Here is an 18,455-nt window from a genome sequence, read left to right as displayed (position 1 = left end):
ACACACACACACACACACTTTGGAAAGAAAATCTATGCACAAAAGTCTCAGTAAAAAAACCTTTAAGTGAGTTGTGTGTCTCAGTTTTAATGAGGCCAAACCCTTTCTGTTGGAGAGCTTATAATTAATGCTTGCTTCCAACTATTCTTCCCTATCTCATTAAACAGTACAGCAAGGTTCAGTGTACTGTTCAGTCCATCTCTCTTGGCACAAAAGCTGTTATTAGACTGAAATTTGGAAAATTGTACATGCTCAGTCTTGCAGTGTCTTTTCTTTGGAGAACATGCATTAAGTGAAAAAAAAAGCAAACATGTAAAGCAACCCACCTAAACCTATTAGGGAGAAGAAGAAGAAAAGGGTGTGTCTTTAGTTGGGTGTGTTTCATGTTTGAAACTGGTCTGTCAAGAGATTGTCGTAATGTATGAAACTGTCGTCAAACATTTAAAAGTAAAATTAACATGGGGTACTGTAAAATATTCAGGTCACACACGTCAGGTCAGCTTTTTCAAATGTTTGAAAAGTTAGAATGTGAAAAAAGTAATGCTTTAATGGCTTGGCAATTCCAGATTAGGTTGTTGGTTTCCATGACCCATGCCTCCCTCCCATCTCTCCCAGTTCTCCCACTTCTATGTGATGTAGTGTAGTAGTTATGAGGATTCAGTGGCTATGGCTCAAGGATAAAACACCAGAGGGCACAATATGTCTGTCAGCCTAGTCGACTATGGTTCTCTCCATCGGTCATAAAGACTGGAAGAGTTTAGAAGGACCTGACCAAAGCACTTCAGACATTGTTAAGTGTTTACATTTCAGACTTTTCTTTTCCCACACTTTTGCAGTCTGACACCCGACAGGAGGTATGTGTCACCCTACACACTCATCTTTTTCACTCCCTTTCACTTTTCAAAACGCCTATCTGTCGTGTGCTGTGTGTTGCTGTGTGTGAGGAATGAAGCGATAAGAGAGAAGTAAGGACAAAGTGAGAAAAAAAATGGAAACAAAAAATCTACTTGTGGACTCGGCTGAGCTTTAAGCAGCTATGCAAAACACTGAACTCTCAAGTGGACTCCTTTTGTCCTCAAGAATGTTGACCCAGGATGACAAATTCTTTGCTCAACCACTATCTCTACTCACTCTTCTGGGGATTTAATGTGTTGGCTGCTGTAACTGTGCATAGCGGTATTACTCGCCAGGCTTTAAATGAGCAAACATTCCTGAGGTATAAAAGAGAAGAATAAGAGCAAGCAAATTCATTGTGAACCTTAATTTAAGAAGAAATCCCCTTATGACTTTAGAATAATTCTTCAGAGGGTGTATAAAGGAGGATCCGTGAGCCTTCTAGTGGTAATTTGGTGACCTCAGTGAGCCTTAATGAAAGTACATGTATTTCTATTTTTTTATTTTTTTATCTTATTTTATTACAGGAAAAATGCACAGTGATCAATAGCACTGGTTATGTGTCGACCACAAGCTTATTTTCAACTGCTGTCCCTTTGCCAGAAGCATGGTAAATGATCTCTTAAAACTGATAATGAAAATAATTTAAATCATAACAGGAAAAGGCAGAATTGACAAAATAGTCAAATTAGATGTTATTCCAACAACTGCAAATGAAAAGATCAATTCATTCCAATTAGACTTCAATAAATAGGCTATGGGGTACACCTACTGTAACAATACAGGCATAACTCAGATTTACCATGGATGATGAACTGTCTCCGACATTAAGCTGTCTGTATAAACATCTCTAGGACATAACAAACGTGTTTGTTGATAAGAAGATAGGCAACTTGTTAATATCCAGACTTGGCCAATTAGCATAACATAATTTAAGTCCCTTTGCCAGGAATAGGGTATATACTAGATACAGTTAAAATGTTGTGATTAATTCAACTGAGAAATCCAGGTTAAGATTGCAACATAACTTTTTTAGCAGAATGAGCCGAGAAGCCATTGAGCCCGAGCACTGTATCTTCCCACAGAGGAGTGCAGGAGTGTTTCGTAAACACAGCAAGGTGTGGTTTCTATCCAAAAGTGGTCAGCTTCCGTCTATTCACAGCAGCCCATTATCTGCGGAACAAGTGACGGCGAGGGGAGAGGTGCGCGGTCCGTCCTCTGTCCGGACAGCAAAGAAAAACGACTCAAACTTGAAAACGTCCTTCAAACATTAAAACAAGAACAACTCGGCAACCATGAATATGTACGGCTCGAACCCTAGACTGGCCAGCGCGGGCCAGAGAAGTAACTCGCGACAAGATTTACTGAATATGACGACTTTAGGTCGAAACGACGTGTTCGTCGGTGGGAACGGATTCCAGGGAGATTACCAAGGCCAGGGCACCACCTACACCTCCTTCTCCCGGTCCTCCATGCAAGGCGGGGGGGCACCGAAAGCTCAAGTCCTCGCCATGGGTGCGGGCGGAGGCGGTGGAATGAAGTAAGTAATCACCTGTTGCTTTGAACATTAGCTTTACCAAACTAGTAGGCCTGTGTGTTTGAGTCTGCCATGGAATGTTCATGATTAAAAAAACAAGTGCAGCTGTTACTTTGTATAGTTAACAACAGTGCTAACCTTAAACTAGCCTAGAAAACCATGCAAATTATTTAGAAATATTATGTGAGCTGTGTCCAAGCAATACCATAAAATAAAGTTGGAAATTATTTTCTTTTTTTTTGGTGGGGGGGCTTCTACACCATGCTTCTATCATTAAAAAGAGAAGCATGTCTCCAAACAGTTCAATAGTTCCTTTGAAGAGCACAACCATGTTACTGGATTCTGTAGAGGTAATTGTAGAGTTCAAGAACACAAGAAGGATTTTCCTGATTTTCTCATTTGATTTCGTAACGTGAATTCTAAGTAATCCTGGGTGTATCACTCCTGATCTGTTTCATAATATTATTCTGAATTACAATAGAGGAATTACGTGAATACTACCCTTGAATGTCCTCCCGCTGCTGAAAATCCTCCATCATGATGTCAATGTCAAACGTGATTTCAATGATGTCTGTGACAGACAAGCTATTTCCTTTTCTGTGAGGAAAGAAATCTCCCAAATGCTCAACTCATGATGAACAGAGGTGACCCTTGGTGACCCTTTGGTGACCCGTTTCCATGTCCCAAAGCCCCAGAGAAATTAATAAACGAGTTTGTGTTGGATTAAAATAAACTAAAATAAAGTTTAAAAGGGTTAAGGGATTATGTCCCATAAGTCCTTTAATTTTAACACATTATTGTTGTTGTTATGCCATGTTGTTCATTAAGCATGTTGGATCATATAATATTAATTTTAGATTCCATGGAATCCAATGATCATTTACAAGCATTTACCAATCTAGTACCTTATTAACTATATTAACAGTATCTGTTTGAAACTGTATAATAACAACTTTAAAAAACAAATGAAACAAAGCTGGCAGTGCATAGAATTGATTGATGAAAACACGTTTTACGAGCTCTGAAAATGTATTGTTTTGTTTTTGTCCTTATGTGTAGTGTCCAGGTAATTCAGCAAAAAGCTTTGTTCCTGACAAGCCAGTGCCAGGATTTCCTGCAGAGAGCCAATATGATATTCCAGGGTGTAAGTGTAGCACACAGAGCACACTCAACATAACTGATCTCAAGTGTTTGTTTTCACTTCTAGTGGTAATTAGAATGAAATTGACTTCATTGTTATAATTTTTTTCTGTGTACACATCAACATGATAATGCCATATCAGATTTAAAAAACAGGTGATATCATCAGCCAGTTAAAATGAAATATAATTTTGCAGGTGTGTAAAGTTCAGTGTCTATGCTGTGTGATTTTATAGGGGGGGCCAGCCGTGGAGGTAGACCAACTGTTGATCATGGCTGCAGAAACCATGGAGCAGATGAAGGTCTATGGCAGAGAGCTGCAGCAAATGCGAATACCTAGTGACATCTTCAGAAGGTAAGAAATGAAAAGTGCAGTGTGAGTTTGTTTGCTGTATTGGCATGTTTGCATGTGTTCATCCATGACTGCGTATAGACATTCTGCCTACATGTTAATGGATACAATTTGCCAATATTTGAGGTCTTAGAGTAGCATCTGAATTTACATTTTGTAGTTAAACCAAACATTTTAAAGACAAAGTAATTCCGAGGCGTTATATGCTCTCTGAACATTCTTGTCATTCAGCTGTATTTGCCAAGATGAGCTCCTTAAGCTCTTAATCCATCAGTGTGCCTTAGAAGATGCAAAAAGTATTTTCCTTTTTTGTACAACTCTACAGCTTAGAACAGTTCCAGCACATGCATGGTGATTTGCAACAGCAATTAGTCAGTAGCAGGACCATACGACGGAACAGAGGCAGCGTGGGTTCCCTCGAGGGGGGGAGGATCTTTAATGATGCCGTGGCTTGGATTACCCAACAGAAGGTGAGCTCTTCATACGTCAGAGACTTTTAAGAACATTTCAAAAGAAAAAACATGTACGGGTAATGTGTCTGATGCCTTCTGTGACAGCATCATCCACAAACATCTTGGCAAAACTCAGTGCCCAAAAGTTTCTATAACCTGTTGGAGCAGAATGAAATGCTGCACCTGCATGTGTGTGCATGTCTGTATACCTGGGTGAATTAGTGCACCATTGTTTTTACGTAAAGGGGGGAGGAGTAATAGAAGGGGGAAGGGTGCACGTACGCTATCACTTATTCTGACCTCCTGTAACTGAAACCATCTGGACACTACCAAAACCTGATCCGTGAGTGAAAGAGGCCTGGGGGTGGTGAGGAAGGATTGAAACAAAGAAGAGGAAAGAGCTCAGCCATTTTAGACAGAGATGTCGAGAGAGGAAGGCAGAAAGAGAGACAGAGTTGGCAAAGAGGGAGGGAGATAAAGACACAGGCGGGGGGCGGGCAAAAAGAAAATTAGAAAGTGAAAGAGTGGGATATCTGACACTCTACACGGAGTCAGTTGTTAAAGGAAAGGCTTGCTCAGTAGAACTGTAACATGCTTATGGGAAAACGCCCTTCTACTCTCTACCTCCCCCAACCTCACACCCAACCAAAAACACACCCTGTCATTCTGTCAATGCTTCGAGCCTCACCCTTTATAATTCATAATTTTTTTCCTCCCTGTCATGGGATATAGAAACATTTCTTTATATATTTTTCAGTGACAACCTTTGTAATTTAGGTATTTGCTTTTTTTCAAATTCCAAAACCGGGAACATATCACCTGATGCACTACTGCCGCCATTTTTACTTAGTGTCTCTGTTTCCTGCCGGTTACGCGTTTAGCCATTGTACCTACAGTCCAACATATAACTTTGTTGACCTTTCTACTCTGGACATTAGCTCCACTGCTGACAAGCTCTCAACAACCAAGTCATGTGTAGCTTCAGCCAAGCAGTCATGAAGGAAATGGGAGTGGTGAGAGAACAAAAGCTTTGAGAGAGAGAGAAAGAAAACTGTGAGTTAGGAGCAGGAACTGGCTGAGGTCAGTTTGCCTGCAGAGCTCTTATCAACGCTGAATGAGTGCTGCAAAGGAGAGGGGAATAGTTGGGATAGTTTCCTGCCTAGCAACGGACCTAATGATTATATGCTGCCACCTAGAGGACAAAGAGTGGCATAAGTCAAGGAATTGATAGACAGACTAGTGCATATGTTGAGATTTAGAAGAATAATGCCTAAAATTATAAGGAGGGCTCAGTGGGTTTTCTATTACTGAAAAAACATGACAGGTCCAGAGTTGAGGATCTAAATAAGGATGGCCTGGGTAGCTACAGCCAGTAAAACTTTGTCCCCTGCGCTCCAGAGCTTCATTGTTTTTGTGAAACTATTAAAAACACGTTAACGAGCCACACCTTTGCATTGGGTGACATGGGGCACTTGTTTAATTTGAGTCAATTCCACATATAGTACGCTGTTCTCCTGACTAGAGCACTACATGTGTATTAATTTGCAGCTAAAAATAGTCCCAAAGAAATGCATAATTAACTCCTGTAGCAATTGCTAATCCCTGTGGGACCCAGGTGTTTAGGAGGTTTAAGAAAAAAGAAAGTGTTTTGGGGGAATTATTGTAAAAGATTTTTGTCTTTGGTAGGAATAAATAGGCTTAGGGCAGAGTTCCACATGAAGGAAGGGCAGAAATTACTGAGAGATGGATTATGCATTGTTTGTTTTTTATGGAGTTTGTTGACAATTAAAAGTAATATTGCCTTATTCTTAAAAATGTGTATATATACTGTATAAATATATTATTTAATGAACCATTTTTCAGTAATGTTCTACAAAATATTTAATTTTGCATCAAATGAGGTTAATTTTGAGGTTTTTATTGTATGTATATACAAAGTTAATGCATTTAAAAGGTAATAATGACTGTGATTCTGCATCTTGTAGCGCATGATTGAGACAGCTCCATGGGGAGATGATGCCGAAACCATAGAAAAACAAATCTTAAACCAAAACAAAAACCACAGCTCTATCCAGAGGAGCCAAGAAGTAGACCGTGCCAGAGATGAACTCGTAAGTGGTCACGCTGTGTTCCTATTTTGAAGTTCTTCTCAGTTGCTTATTTACTTTGGACTGGATTTGTTAGATATTTTTTTTTGTTGAGTGGGATTGGCATCTATGTGTCAAAGGTTTTGTAATTCTATTTAAAACTGAGCAAAAACCAAAATCTTGTTTTTGTAGAGAGGCGACAAGTACAACCTTTCCATCCTGGAACAAGAATGGGAAAGCTTACAGGTATAACCAAACTCTTTTACAAAAATGGTATTTTTTTATATTGTCAAAATCACTAGCACCAATGTTACTTGTTTTTTTTTAGCAAATTCATAAATTTACATTGTGTCTGTCTCAGAAAATGTCCCACAGCCGTGTGGTTCAGCTGCGAGAGCTTAAGGACATCATCGGGGAGATCTCGCGAGCCATCATGTGGGTGAATGAGAGAGAGGAGGAAGAGCTTATGTTTGACTGGGGAGACAAGAACATCGACCAGTATATCCCTAGGAAGCAAGAGAGCTATTCAGTAAGGATCTCTGTCTGAACTCTTCTTTTCTCCTGGTTGGATGCTTCTGTTTTAGTTAATGGCTGTGCTTATATCCTAATAATTGATGTGTTTTTATTACCTATACCCCTTAAGTATGTTGGCTTTCAGAGTCCAAGGTCTAGTCTTTTGGGTTCCTTACTTTCTGTTCTCCTGACAGGGGCTGATGAGGGACCTGGAGGAGAAAGAGAAGGAGCTAAACAAGCTCAAAGTGAAAGCCGATGGACTTGTGAACAACAACCACCCTGCCTCAGATAAGATTGAAGTAAGGTGTTTTGTTTTTTTATGGATGCTTTCTTGTCTTAAAGAGTAACGTGTTCTTTGCTTTTGTACTGATGACTTTGTGTGCGCCCACAGGCCTACATGGACACCTTACAGACCCAGTGGAGCTGGCTGCTGCAGATCACCAAGTGTATCCATGTTCATTTGAAAGAGAATGCTGCCTACAGCCAAGTAAGTGCTCAGTTCAGCTCTAGCTTTTATACAGATAGAGCACTGTATGTCATCATGTGAAATCTTATCAAAGCTTTTTGCTGCCCTCTTCAGTTTTTCAAGGAGGCCAATGAGACATATGCAAAGCTGCAGAAGGAGTGTGAGGCCATCCGAAACAAGTACACGTGCGACAAGAACACCCCACTGGATAACCTCACCGATCTCCTGAAAAACCTAGAGGTATCATTGTACACTTCTACACTTCTTCCTGCTGGTGTGAAGCACAAGATATGCTCAAACTATTGGTTCTGGTGTGACATGTCTATGTAACTGGTTTGGCCAGTTCTATTTTTAGGAGACTGAATAGAATGCCTCTGCATGTCCGCGTTGATTCTGTAGAGTTCTGAATTTTGAATGATTGTTGCAGTTTACAGTGGCTCATTTAAAAACACAAGTCGGATTTTTGCATGTTCACAGAAAGATAAGGAGCGAGTCATGGAGAATAAGAGGCAGGTCCAAAGTCTGGTCAACAAATCTAAGACCATCGTCAGGCTGAAACCTCGCAACCCTGAGGAAAAGATCAGCAGCTCTGTCATTGTACAGGCCTTATGTGACTTTAAACAAGACCAGGTGGGATATACGCTCTCACTCAACTTACACACACACACACACACACACACACACACACACACACACACACAGAGGCACAGACACAGAGTAAAAAGTGGACTACTACAAATGTTATTTTCTTCTGTTTACGTGTTCTGTTTTGTGCTCTAGATAGGGATTTTAAAAGGGAATGAGGGCATCCTGAAGGATAACTCGCAGCGCAGCAAGTGGCTTGTGACGGGACCTGGAGGTATGGACATGTTGATTCCTTCTGTGTGTCTGCTGATCCCCCCACCAAACCCGCTCAGCATCGGCCTCGCCAACAAGTAAGAACCATTCGGTCAATGTAGAACAATTTAAGTCCGTGAAAATCCTGTTCAAATATTTGTCAGGGCTATTAAAAGTGATCAGCTCACAAGACTCTTCTATGTAATAAATACATTGGATACATTACATTTCCCAGAGCTAGATAAGGAAACATGCTTTCTTTTGGGATGGTATATGTTGCTGATATTGCTCAATAGATTCTAAAAGGTGTGAATGAGTCTAAGATGCCAGAATTAACCATTAACCCACAAAGGTCCAAGTAGTTATTCAGATAAAAAGAAAACTTTTGAGAAATATTACATTATGTTATCATGTAATGACTGCATAGTAATGCCTTTGCTGTTTACTAGGAATGAGCAGTATTATGAAGCCATCATGAGCATCTGGAATCAGCTCTACATCAACATCAAGAGTCTCATCTCATGGCAATACTGCCTCAAAGATGTGAATTACATCAACTCCCTCACCGTCAGCATGGTAAGCGTTTTCTTGTTACAATAACATACCAAGCAAAGCAGAATTCGATTCAGTTTCTGTCTTATCTGAAACACTATCTGCAAGAATGGGCTTTGTTCCTGTTTCTTTTACTGAACCTGACCCCTCTCCATTGTCTTGCAGCTGGCTAAGATGCGTCCCGACGAGTACCGCAATATCATCAAAAGACTGGAGACTCACTACCAAGAGTTCATGCGTACCAGCCAAGGTTCTGAGCTGTTTGGGGAAGAGGAGAAGAAAACCATACAGGGCCAGTTTGATAAAGCCCAAACCTACTATGATACATTGATTATCCAGCTGCCTGCTCACAGTGAGTGTAAAATCTCTTTACTTTATCCCTAAATTGTCAGTCCACTAAATTTGCAAAAATACTGCTGTTCTTTTTCCACTTTAATCGATATTCTTAATATTTTCCATCAACCAATAAAGAGGACGAAGGGGTGAAGCCTGACAATGTCAAGCCTCCGACTCAAAAGATCCCCAAGCCCCCTGTTGTCCCGGGCCCTAGCCAGCCTCCCCCAGCCAGTTCTACCATCAGCCTTACCCTGCTCAACAGTCTGCAAGAACTTCGACGCAGGCTGGAGCTGGCTGAGTCCGGTCTCACCAGTCATTTACACGTCCCCCTGGGGGACAACAGTGTGCATGAGTGCTCAGTGCACATCCAGAAGCTGCAGGTGTGTAACTTTTAGTTTGTTTTTCATTCTGATTAAAAATGAGGTTCAGCTTTACAAAAAAGAATTTGTCCAAAATGGGCAAATATAGATGAAAATGAACGAGCACTTTGTTAAACAAAACAAAACAAGCATTTCTTGTTTCAAGCACTGTGAGAAATAACTGATTATGCTAAATTTAACTTATTGTGTCATTTTGATATCTAGACTGTGCACCAAGACTTGGACTCCATTCATGACGAGTACCTGCGACTAAGAGAAAAGATTTTAAAGCAGCTAGAGGGGATACCTGCAGACTCTGAGCATGCCAAGTTTCTCCGCTCTGAACTAGAAATTATCAACCAAAAACTAGGAGGCCTGCAAGGTCTCTACCCAGCCTACCTTCAAAGGTACATTATTTTAATCACATCTCCCTTTTTTTATCCCACAATGATTGAGAAAACACTGCACAAATAAAGTAAATGCTGGCACCGGAACTTGTGGCAACATACAGCTTTACTGATTATAGATTAGAATTTATATTTTTCATTAAATGTTGTGAAATTTACGAGTTAATATAATGTAATGACTTTTTGTCTTTAACAGGCTGTCGGCTCGTAAGGCCTTGCTCCAGAGCCTACTCCAGGCTGAAGATATCATTAAAGTCAATGAGGCCCGGCTGACAGAGAAGGAGACCACCTCTCTGGACCTTCGAGAGGTGGAAAAATATCGGAGCACGCTAAAGGTTTGACCCACTTTTTATAATTAGTTTGAACTGCAGTCTCTTGCCTTTCCAGTCTTGAGCCACATAACTCCCACTGAATCCTTATTGTCCTCTGTGAGACAAAAATGATGGCTAAGGTTCCACACATGGGTCACATGACAAATTCCAGCAGTGGGAATGTAACACAGTTTATTTACTCAAGTACTGTACTTGAATTGAGGTACTTGTACTTTACTCTATTTCATGTTTCCATGGCATGCCACTATATATGTGTCACACCACTACAATCAAGTTAAAAGTAGTAATAATCCAATATATGATGGCATAATCCTACATATTGTCATCGTGTTCACCTCTAAATGTAAATAAGACTTAAATAGAATGTATCGTTACAGTTGACATTTTTAAATTTTAATATGTTTTGTGATTTTCTAATAAAGCAAATGAAGAGTGATCTGGAGCAAAAACGAGACCTGCTGACAGCTATGGAGTCTGACCTGGCTAAAGCAGTGCACTGGAATGGTCAAATCTCTGCACCCTTCCACAAGTGTGACGTGGACTTGTCCAAGTTCTCGGACTTGGTGGGTCAGATGTCTGACCGCTGGCGCCGCATCCAAACCCAGATTGAGAGCAGGTAGGATAGTCTGTACATGTACACACATTGCTTCAGTACCTGTGACTATTTCTTCACATCCTCCATTTGTCGGTGTTGGTAAAAACACCCAAGTAAGTCCTTTCATCCCTTCCTCTTCCTCCCACCCTCTCCTCCTCAGAGTGTGGGACTTGGAGAAGCAGGAAAAACAGCTGAATCATTATCAGCAGAGCAGCACTCAGCTGGAACAGTGGATAGACAATGCCAGGAAGCGCCAGGACACCCTTCAGGCAGTTAAACTCAGCAACATCCAGACTCTAATGGACCACCTCAACCAACAGAAGGCACGTCTTTCCTAGTTTACATAAACATATTTTAATTAATCTTTTTTTTATAACTGAACTGATTTGATATTAAATAGGATATATCCACCATTTACAATGTATTGAGCTTCTGACAGCCTTGAGCATTGATGTAGATGTGTGGATTTTATACATCACACACAGAACAGCAACAGTAAAGGAAAATGTGTCAGTTTTTCTCAGATGATGTATGGAATTACTTACTTTCCCTTGAGATCACGACAATTAATTTGAGTAACTGCTTGTTATAATATCATTAACATTCTTGTCCAATAACGTAATTGATATCTAAGAAGAAGCACCAACTGGACAGTGTCATGCCAGATTAAATCAGTGATTTTAATTCCCCCTTTTGACTGCACAGGCACTTCACACTGAAATTAAAGGAAAGAAGGAGAAAGTAGAGGTTGTGCAGAAAAACGCAGACACATGTGCTTCCTCCATAAAGGTAGGTTGTCAATTAATGTGCATCATTTTCTTTCATTTTAAAACATTTTTTTAGATGTTTACAAGCTGATGAACCGAAGGCACAAATTGTACAAATAATGAAGACCATGTTTTTTATTTTAGGACTATGAGCTGCAGCTGGCTTCTTATGGTTCAGGCCTGGAAACTCTACTTAATATTCCTATCAAGAGAACAATGTTGCAGTCCCCTGCTTCTGTGGTCAGACAAGAGGTATGAGTACTGTCTCTCCATTAAGTAATACTAAACCAATTTTCATTTAGCTATTATAACACATTCAAGTTTTCATTAAATGTTGATCTTCTGTTTCGTAAACATAAATGAAACAATGCTAAGTTTCTTTTATGACCTCATTTAATACAACCAATTTTAAGGTTAAATGCCTAATTACATCCGTCATGTAAAGAAGAAAATGAAATTAACACATGATCATTTGACAATTGATGATCATTATTCATCCACCTTTTTTAAATTATTCACATTTTTATTGGATTTTGAATTGTAAACACTTATAATTAATAAGTGTAATAATAATAATAAACCCCCAATCCCCAACCAGCAACTCTGACATATACAATAACAAAATGATAAAAATAATACAAAGCAACATACTTTATGTACAAGTTACAGAGTTACAGAGCCTTCTAATCGCATCCACCTTTTTTACCTCCCATCAGGCGGCTGACCTCCAGTCTAACTACATAGAGCTACTCACCCGCTCTAGTGACTACTACAAGTTCCTTGGGGAGCTACTGAAGAACATGGAAGAGCTAAAGGTAAGTGTCCGATGTGTATGAGGCCATTTAAGACATCATTCCGAGTCAATAATATTGTGTTAGAAAGGAAAATGGTATGATTGAAACAACAAAAAGGCTTGTTTAACAATATGAAAGTAGTTGACTGAGGCTCTTTATGTTTTTGTCAATGCAATCAGATCAGGAACACCAAGATCGAGATGCTGGAGGAGGAACTAAAGCGTCTGAAGGACGACATCCAGGACCGTAACCAGAAAAACAAATCTCTTGAGGATGCTTTGGCCCGCTGTAAGCTGGATCTCACTCAATCGCGAGAACAGCTCATTTCTATGGAGGAAGTGAAGAGAACCACAGCAATACAAGTCAGCGTTACCAAGGAGAGCCTGGACAGCACACACAACCAGCTTCAAGATCTCAACGACCAGCTGACTCGCATTAAATACCAGCTGGATGAAGAGAAAAGGAAACGAGTATTGGCCGAGGAACGCTACACCAGCCAGCAGGAAGAGTATGAGGCGGCTCTTCGCCGCAGACAGAAAGAACAGGAAGAATTTAACTGGACCAAAATTGACCTGGAAAAGTCTGTGAAAGACAAGGACCATGAACTGCAGAGGATGAAGATACTGCTAGACGAGGAAGCGACTCGTCGACGAAACGCTGAATCAGAAATGTCAAAGGTAAGATCACAGTGCACCCAGGAGGTTAATCAACTTAAGCAGACATACGAGACACAGATCCACGTTACCAAGTCCACAATCCTAAAAGCCTCACAGCAGAAAGAAGAAGACACAGCAGGACTGAGACTGCAAGTTGACAGACTCACTGCCGAGAAGAAAGATCTAGAGGAGGAGCTGAGGAGACTGAGGCAGTCCATTGCTCACACAGAAGAGCAGAAAAGCAGAGCAGAGCAGGAGGCCAGCCAGCAGAGGGCCTCAGTGGTGCAAGAAACAAGGATGCGCAGCGAGTTGGAGATTCAGCTGAGAACACTCATGCAGCAGGGAGGACAGGATGAGCTCAAACTGAAGGAGGCCATCAAAAACAATCAGGAGAAATCCAGGCAGATCAGCATGCTAACCTTTAACCTGGAGGAGGAGGGGAAAAAGAGGAGAGCTCTGGAATTGGAAATCAATCACCTGAAACAGGCTGAGGCAGACCTGAAGGCAAAGAACACCTCCTATCTGGAGTCCATTAACAAGCTTAAAGTGTATGAGCAAGAGATCAACATCACCCGAGTACAGCTGGAAAAGCAGACCAGTGAGAAATCCCAGACTGAGCAGAATTCTGTCAGGCTGCAGAGCCGCATCCGAGAACTTCAGTGCTCTCTGGATGGAATGGAAGCGGAGTTGGAGAAGCAAAAGAAGACAGCCCAGGAGGACTTCACACGTAGAAAGAGAATGGAGGCAGAGTTGGAGAGGATGACACATACTTGCAGAGAGCACACCACCACAATTAGCACACTGAAGTCTATCCAGCTAGAGACTTCCACCTCTGGAAGGAAGTATGAGCAGGACATCAGTGCCCTCCAGGAGGCTTTGGACAAGAGTCTGAAGGAGCATAAAGTCACCAAGCAAGAACTGGCAGCTGTCATTGCTGAGCTAAGGACACTTAAACAGAAACTCCAGCAGGAACAGGCTCGGACACATGAGCTCAACCAACGCAATGAGAGCCTGTATAAGACCATTGAGGAGAAGAGCCGCCAGCTTAACGAATACATTACCGAGATTGAAAAGCAGAAGACTCTGACACAGAACCTGACCAAGGAGAGACTGAGGTTGGAGGAGGAGCTGAGGACAGTTAGACAGGAGAGAGATGAGCTAAAGCTTAGCAAAGCCACTATTGATGGAGAGAGTGCCACTCAGATCTCAGCCTTGCATGTCCAGCTTCAGAGTAGCACCAAGAAGACAGCCGAGCTCCAGGCTCTCATCAATGACCTGACCAAGGAGAGAGAAAAGCTTAAATTGGAAACAGACAAATTCCAAAAGCAATCAATCGAGGTATTTTTGATTGCATTGAAGGATCATCTACACATACTTGAACTAATTGTTGTCTGCTTTTGCATGGATGGCTGCATTAAGATTAAGCATTATTTTAAAGTGGCCCTGTTATATTAGTGACACCTGTCTTATTTTAGGAGTTTTGCTTGAAATGTACTTGCTTACAATTGGTCTTGCTTTGACATGCATGTTGTTCACCCTTTTGACTTTGCATATTATGTGACTGAACTTAACTCACACGATAATAACAATTTCAATTAATCACTGCATACTAACTAATGTATTAAATATACTGTTTGTACATATATTTACCATACAGTATATACAATATCAATGGGTGGGGATAGGTTCTTACAACAGGTTGTGTAATTAGATCATTGGAATTGTGGCTCTGCATAATCTGATTTTAGCTCTGTGCATCACTTATTGTCATTTCTTTACAGACATAATAATATAATAATGTGTTTTCTTACTTCTCCCGCAGACATCCATGATGGTGCATGAATCCCAAAGCCAATACAGTGAGCTGCTGCTGCAGAGGGACAGTTTGCTATCTAAGCTTAAACTGCTGGAGCAGGACAAGACTCGTCAGCAGCGCATAGAAGAGGAACTCAGCCGCATCAAGCTGACACTAGAGACTGAGCTCCGCAACAAACAGCGGCTGCAGGAGGAAAAGAATGCTGCCCTCAAGGATTTCAACTACATGAAGAGCCAGTACGAGCTGAGAGACAGCCACATTAGGCAGTTTGAATCAGACAGAGACAAGGCTGAACGAGACAGGCTCTCCCTGAAGAATGAAATTGAGAGGCTCATGAGGGAGGTAAAGAGTGTAGAGGAGAGGTACAAAAGTCGTCTGTTGATCTCTGAAAAGGAGGCATCAGAACTGGCTCTCAAGAGAGATGCCCTGGAGAGAGAGATACACAGGCTGCAGCAGAGACCCAGCGCTCAGGCCAAGCAGACCCAGACAGATGAGAAGGTCCCAACAATCGATCCATCCAAGCTGATATTTGATGGGGTGCGCAGCAAAGTCACAGCCCACCAGCTTTGTGACTGTAATATAATCAGTAAAGCCACGCTAGACCAGCTCCTAAAGGGAAAAAAGAGCGTGGATGAGGTAGCTGTGGACATCCAGCCCAGTCTTAAGGGTACCGGCATCATTGCTGGCATGACATCTGCTTCTCAAGGGAAAATGCCATTCACTAAAGCAAAAAACAAGAATCTCCTCAGCCGAGAGAGTGCCCTAATGCTCCTGGAAGCTCAAGCTGCAACAGGCTACATAGTGGACCCTGCATTTAATGAAAAAATGCCTGTGGATACTGCCTGCTCAAGAGGGATTGTAGACACAGAAGACAGAGACACCTTGGTGACAGCTGAAGCAGCTAGCACGGGCTTCAAAGATCCATACACTGGCAAAGTATTATCTGTGGGCCAGGCTTGCAAACAGGGCCGCGTAGACAAAGTCACAGCCATCCGCTTGCTCCAGGCTCAGGAGTCTGTTGGAGGCATATTAGACCCTGTTCTGAGTGTGTTCCTTCCAATAGATCAGGCTTTGGATCGCAATCTTATTGATGAGGAGCTCTACAGGGCTTTGGCCAAAAAACCCACCTGCTACCTGGAGCCAGCGACAGGACAGAAGATAAGCTATAATGACTTAAGGAAAACGTGTATGGTGGAACCTGTTTCTGGCTTGCTTCTACTCCAAGAAAAGCCAAGTCAAGAAAAGCCCATGACAGTAAAGGGTCTCCGTGGTGAAGTCGCTGTTAGTGACCTTGTCAACTCTGACCTGCTGGATGAAACTGATTTGGCGAAGCTCAAAGAGGGCAAGCTCACCAGCAGAGAAATTGAAGACAAGCTAAAGTCTTATCTATATGGCTCTACCTGCATTGCAGGGATCTATGATGAGGCCAATGACCACGTAATGCCTTTGTATCAGGCAATGAAGGAAGGCCTGCTCATGAGAGGAACCACCCTGGAGCTTCTTGAGGCCCAAGCTGCTTCTGGCTTTATTGTTGATCCAGTCAACAATGTGTTTTTGACAGTAGAGGAGGCCTCAAAGAGAGGCCTGATAGGAAAGGAGTTCAAGAATAAGCTGCTGTCTGCGGAGAAGGCAGTAACTGGATACACAGACCCATCTACAGGAATGACAATATCTCTCTTCCAGGCTATTGAAAAAGACCTTATTGAGAAAGGTCATGGAATCCGCCTTCTTGAGGCCCAAATTGCCAGCGGTGGGATTATTGACCCCAAAGAGAGCCACCGTATTGATGTTGCTGTTGCATATAAAAGGGGATACTTTGATAAAGAGATGAATGAGATCCTAACTTATGAAGGAGATGATACAAAAGGGTTCTTTGACCCTAATACTAAGGAAAACCTGACATATCTCCAACTTAAGGACAGGTGCATAACAGATCGCAAAACAGGCCTAATACTCCTGCCACTCAAAGATAAGAAGAAGCCCCAGAAGTCACAGGAGAGCCGTACCAACATCCTGCGCAAGAGACGAGTTGTGATCGTTGACCCAGACACTGGGCTGGAGATGTCAGTGAGGGAGGCCTATCACCGGGAGCTAATTGACTATGACACTTTCCTGGAGTTGTCGGAGCAGGAGTGCGAGTGGGAGGAAATAACTATTAAGGGGTCTGATGGCTCTGCACGTTTGGTGATAGTGGACAGGAAAACAGGAACCCAATATGACATCCAGGACTGCCTGGAACGCGGTGTCATTGACCAGAAGTCTTTGGATCAGTATCGTGGCGGAACGCTAACCTTGACGGAGATTGCTGACCGAATAACCAGCAGAACCAGCAGCACAGAGATGACCATTGCAGCCATCAACGTTGATGACATGGTCACCTGCAGCACTCCCACCCAGGGCGCACCATCTTCTCCCACCGTCCGTAAACGCTTCAACAGCATTTCAATCACTGTTTCTCCCCCTGACATGTTTGATGACCAGAGCCCTGTGGCAGCTATATTTGACACAGAGACCTTGGAGAAAATCACTTTGTCTGAAGCGCTCCGCAGAGGCATAGTTGACACTATTACAGCACAGAGGCTACTGGAGGCCCAGGCAAGCACAGGTGGTATTATCAACCCTGCCACTGGTGAGAGATTGTCACTGCAGGATGCTGTCCATCAAGGTATCATTGATGAAAGCATGAGCGCTAAGCTGAAACCAGCCCAGAAAGCCTATGTTGGTTTTGAGGATGTGAAGACTAAAAGAAAGATGTCCGCTGCAGAGGCAGTGAAGGAGACATGGTTGCCCTATGAAGCTGGCCAAAGATTTTTGGAGTTTCAGTACCTGACAGGAGGCCTGATAGAGCCTGGCACTGAACGTCGCATCACCATTAAAGAGGCTATCCGCAGAGGTTGGCTAGATGGCCAAGGGGCCCAGAAGCTTCAGGATTCACAGAATCACCAGAAGAACCTGACCTGTCCCAAGACAAAACTGAAAATCTCCTACAAGGAAGCCATGGACAGCTGCATGGTGGAAGAAAGCAATGGTATGAAGATGCTGCAGGCCTCCTCAATGTCCACCAAGGGAATCAGCAGCCCTTACAATGTTTCTAACCCAGGGTCACGCTCTGGGTCCAGGGCTGGATCCCTAGCCGGTTCCAGGAATGGATCTCGTAGAGGCAGTGTGGATTACTCCTCCACTTACAGCTATAGCTTCTCGTCCAGCAGTACCAACTTCAGCTCTAACACTCTCTCTTAATACACAGCATAGAAAAAAAGAATGAAACTAGAGTAGTTATACCCAGCCTTGGCGTTTGAGTACTTTCATAACAGTTTGCTTTTCTAATGTCTTTCTATGATATTGTGGGAGGTTTGTTTAAATACTGAATCGGATTGTAAGTGTTTGCAGTTTTTGGGTGATTTGGTGTTTCAATAATACATAATGCAGGTTTAATTAATGCTGACATTTTTTTTTTAAATGAATATATTTTCCAAGGCTCATTTTAATACATGGCTGTGTTTTAAAATGTAACAATTTGTCATTTCAAAGTATGGTTGTTAAATGTAGCTTCAGCATGCGGT

The 18,455-nt window shown here is 42.1% G+C and overlaps 1 protein-coding gene across 3 annotated transcripts; it reads left to right on the top strand.

The window, feature by feature from the left end:
- The first annotated feature begins 2,010 nt into the window (after positions 1-2,010).
- On the top strand, positions 2,011-18,337 carry LOC117954864 (desmoplakin-like). 3 transcript variants are annotated; one of them, XM_034888900.1, is made up of 25 exons: positions 2,011-2,434; positions 3,491-3,575; positions 3,808-3,926; positions 4,249-4,393; positions 6,361-6,486; positions 6,655-6,708; positions 6,824-6,991; positions 7,170-7,274; positions 7,367-7,462; positions 7,556-7,681; positions 7,919-8,071; positions 8,222-8,376; positions 8,728-8,854; positions 8,996-9,182; positions 9,302-9,340; positions 9,386-9,546; positions 9,751-9,932; positions 10,129-10,267; positions 10,687-10,880; positions 11,020-11,182; positions 11,565-11,648; positions 11,771-11,878; positions 12,343-12,441; positions 12,600-14,414; positions 14,899-18,337. In XM_034888900.1, exons 1-25 carry the CDS (start codon positions 2,190-2,192, stop codon positions 18,130-18,132), a joined length of 8,109 nt encoding a protein of 2,702 aa, XP_034744791.1. In that variant the 5' UTR covers positions 2,011-2,189; the 3' UTR covers positions 18,133-18,337. The 3 variants fall into 3 exon arrangements, with proteins under 3 accessions (XP_034744791.1, XP_034744790.1, XP_034744793.1); XM_034888899.1 differs by having other exon boundaries at positions 9,302-9,546; XM_034888902.1 differs by having other exon boundaries at positions 2,015-2,434; positions 9,302-9,546; positions 12,600-13,097.
- The last annotated feature ends 118 nt before the right edge of the window (positions 18,338-18,455 follow it).

The sequence above is a fragment of the Etheostoma cragini genome, chromosome 12 (assembly GCF_013103735.1).
Source record: "Etheostoma cragini isolate CJK2018 chromosome 12, CSU_Ecrag_1.0, whole genome shotgun sequence".
NCBI lineage: Eukaryota > Metazoa > Chordata > Actinopteri > Perciformes > Percidae > Etheostoma > Etheostoma cragini.
The sequence above is the reverse complement of the archived record's forward strand: the minus strand, read 5'-3'. Positions and strand labels throughout refer to the sequence as shown.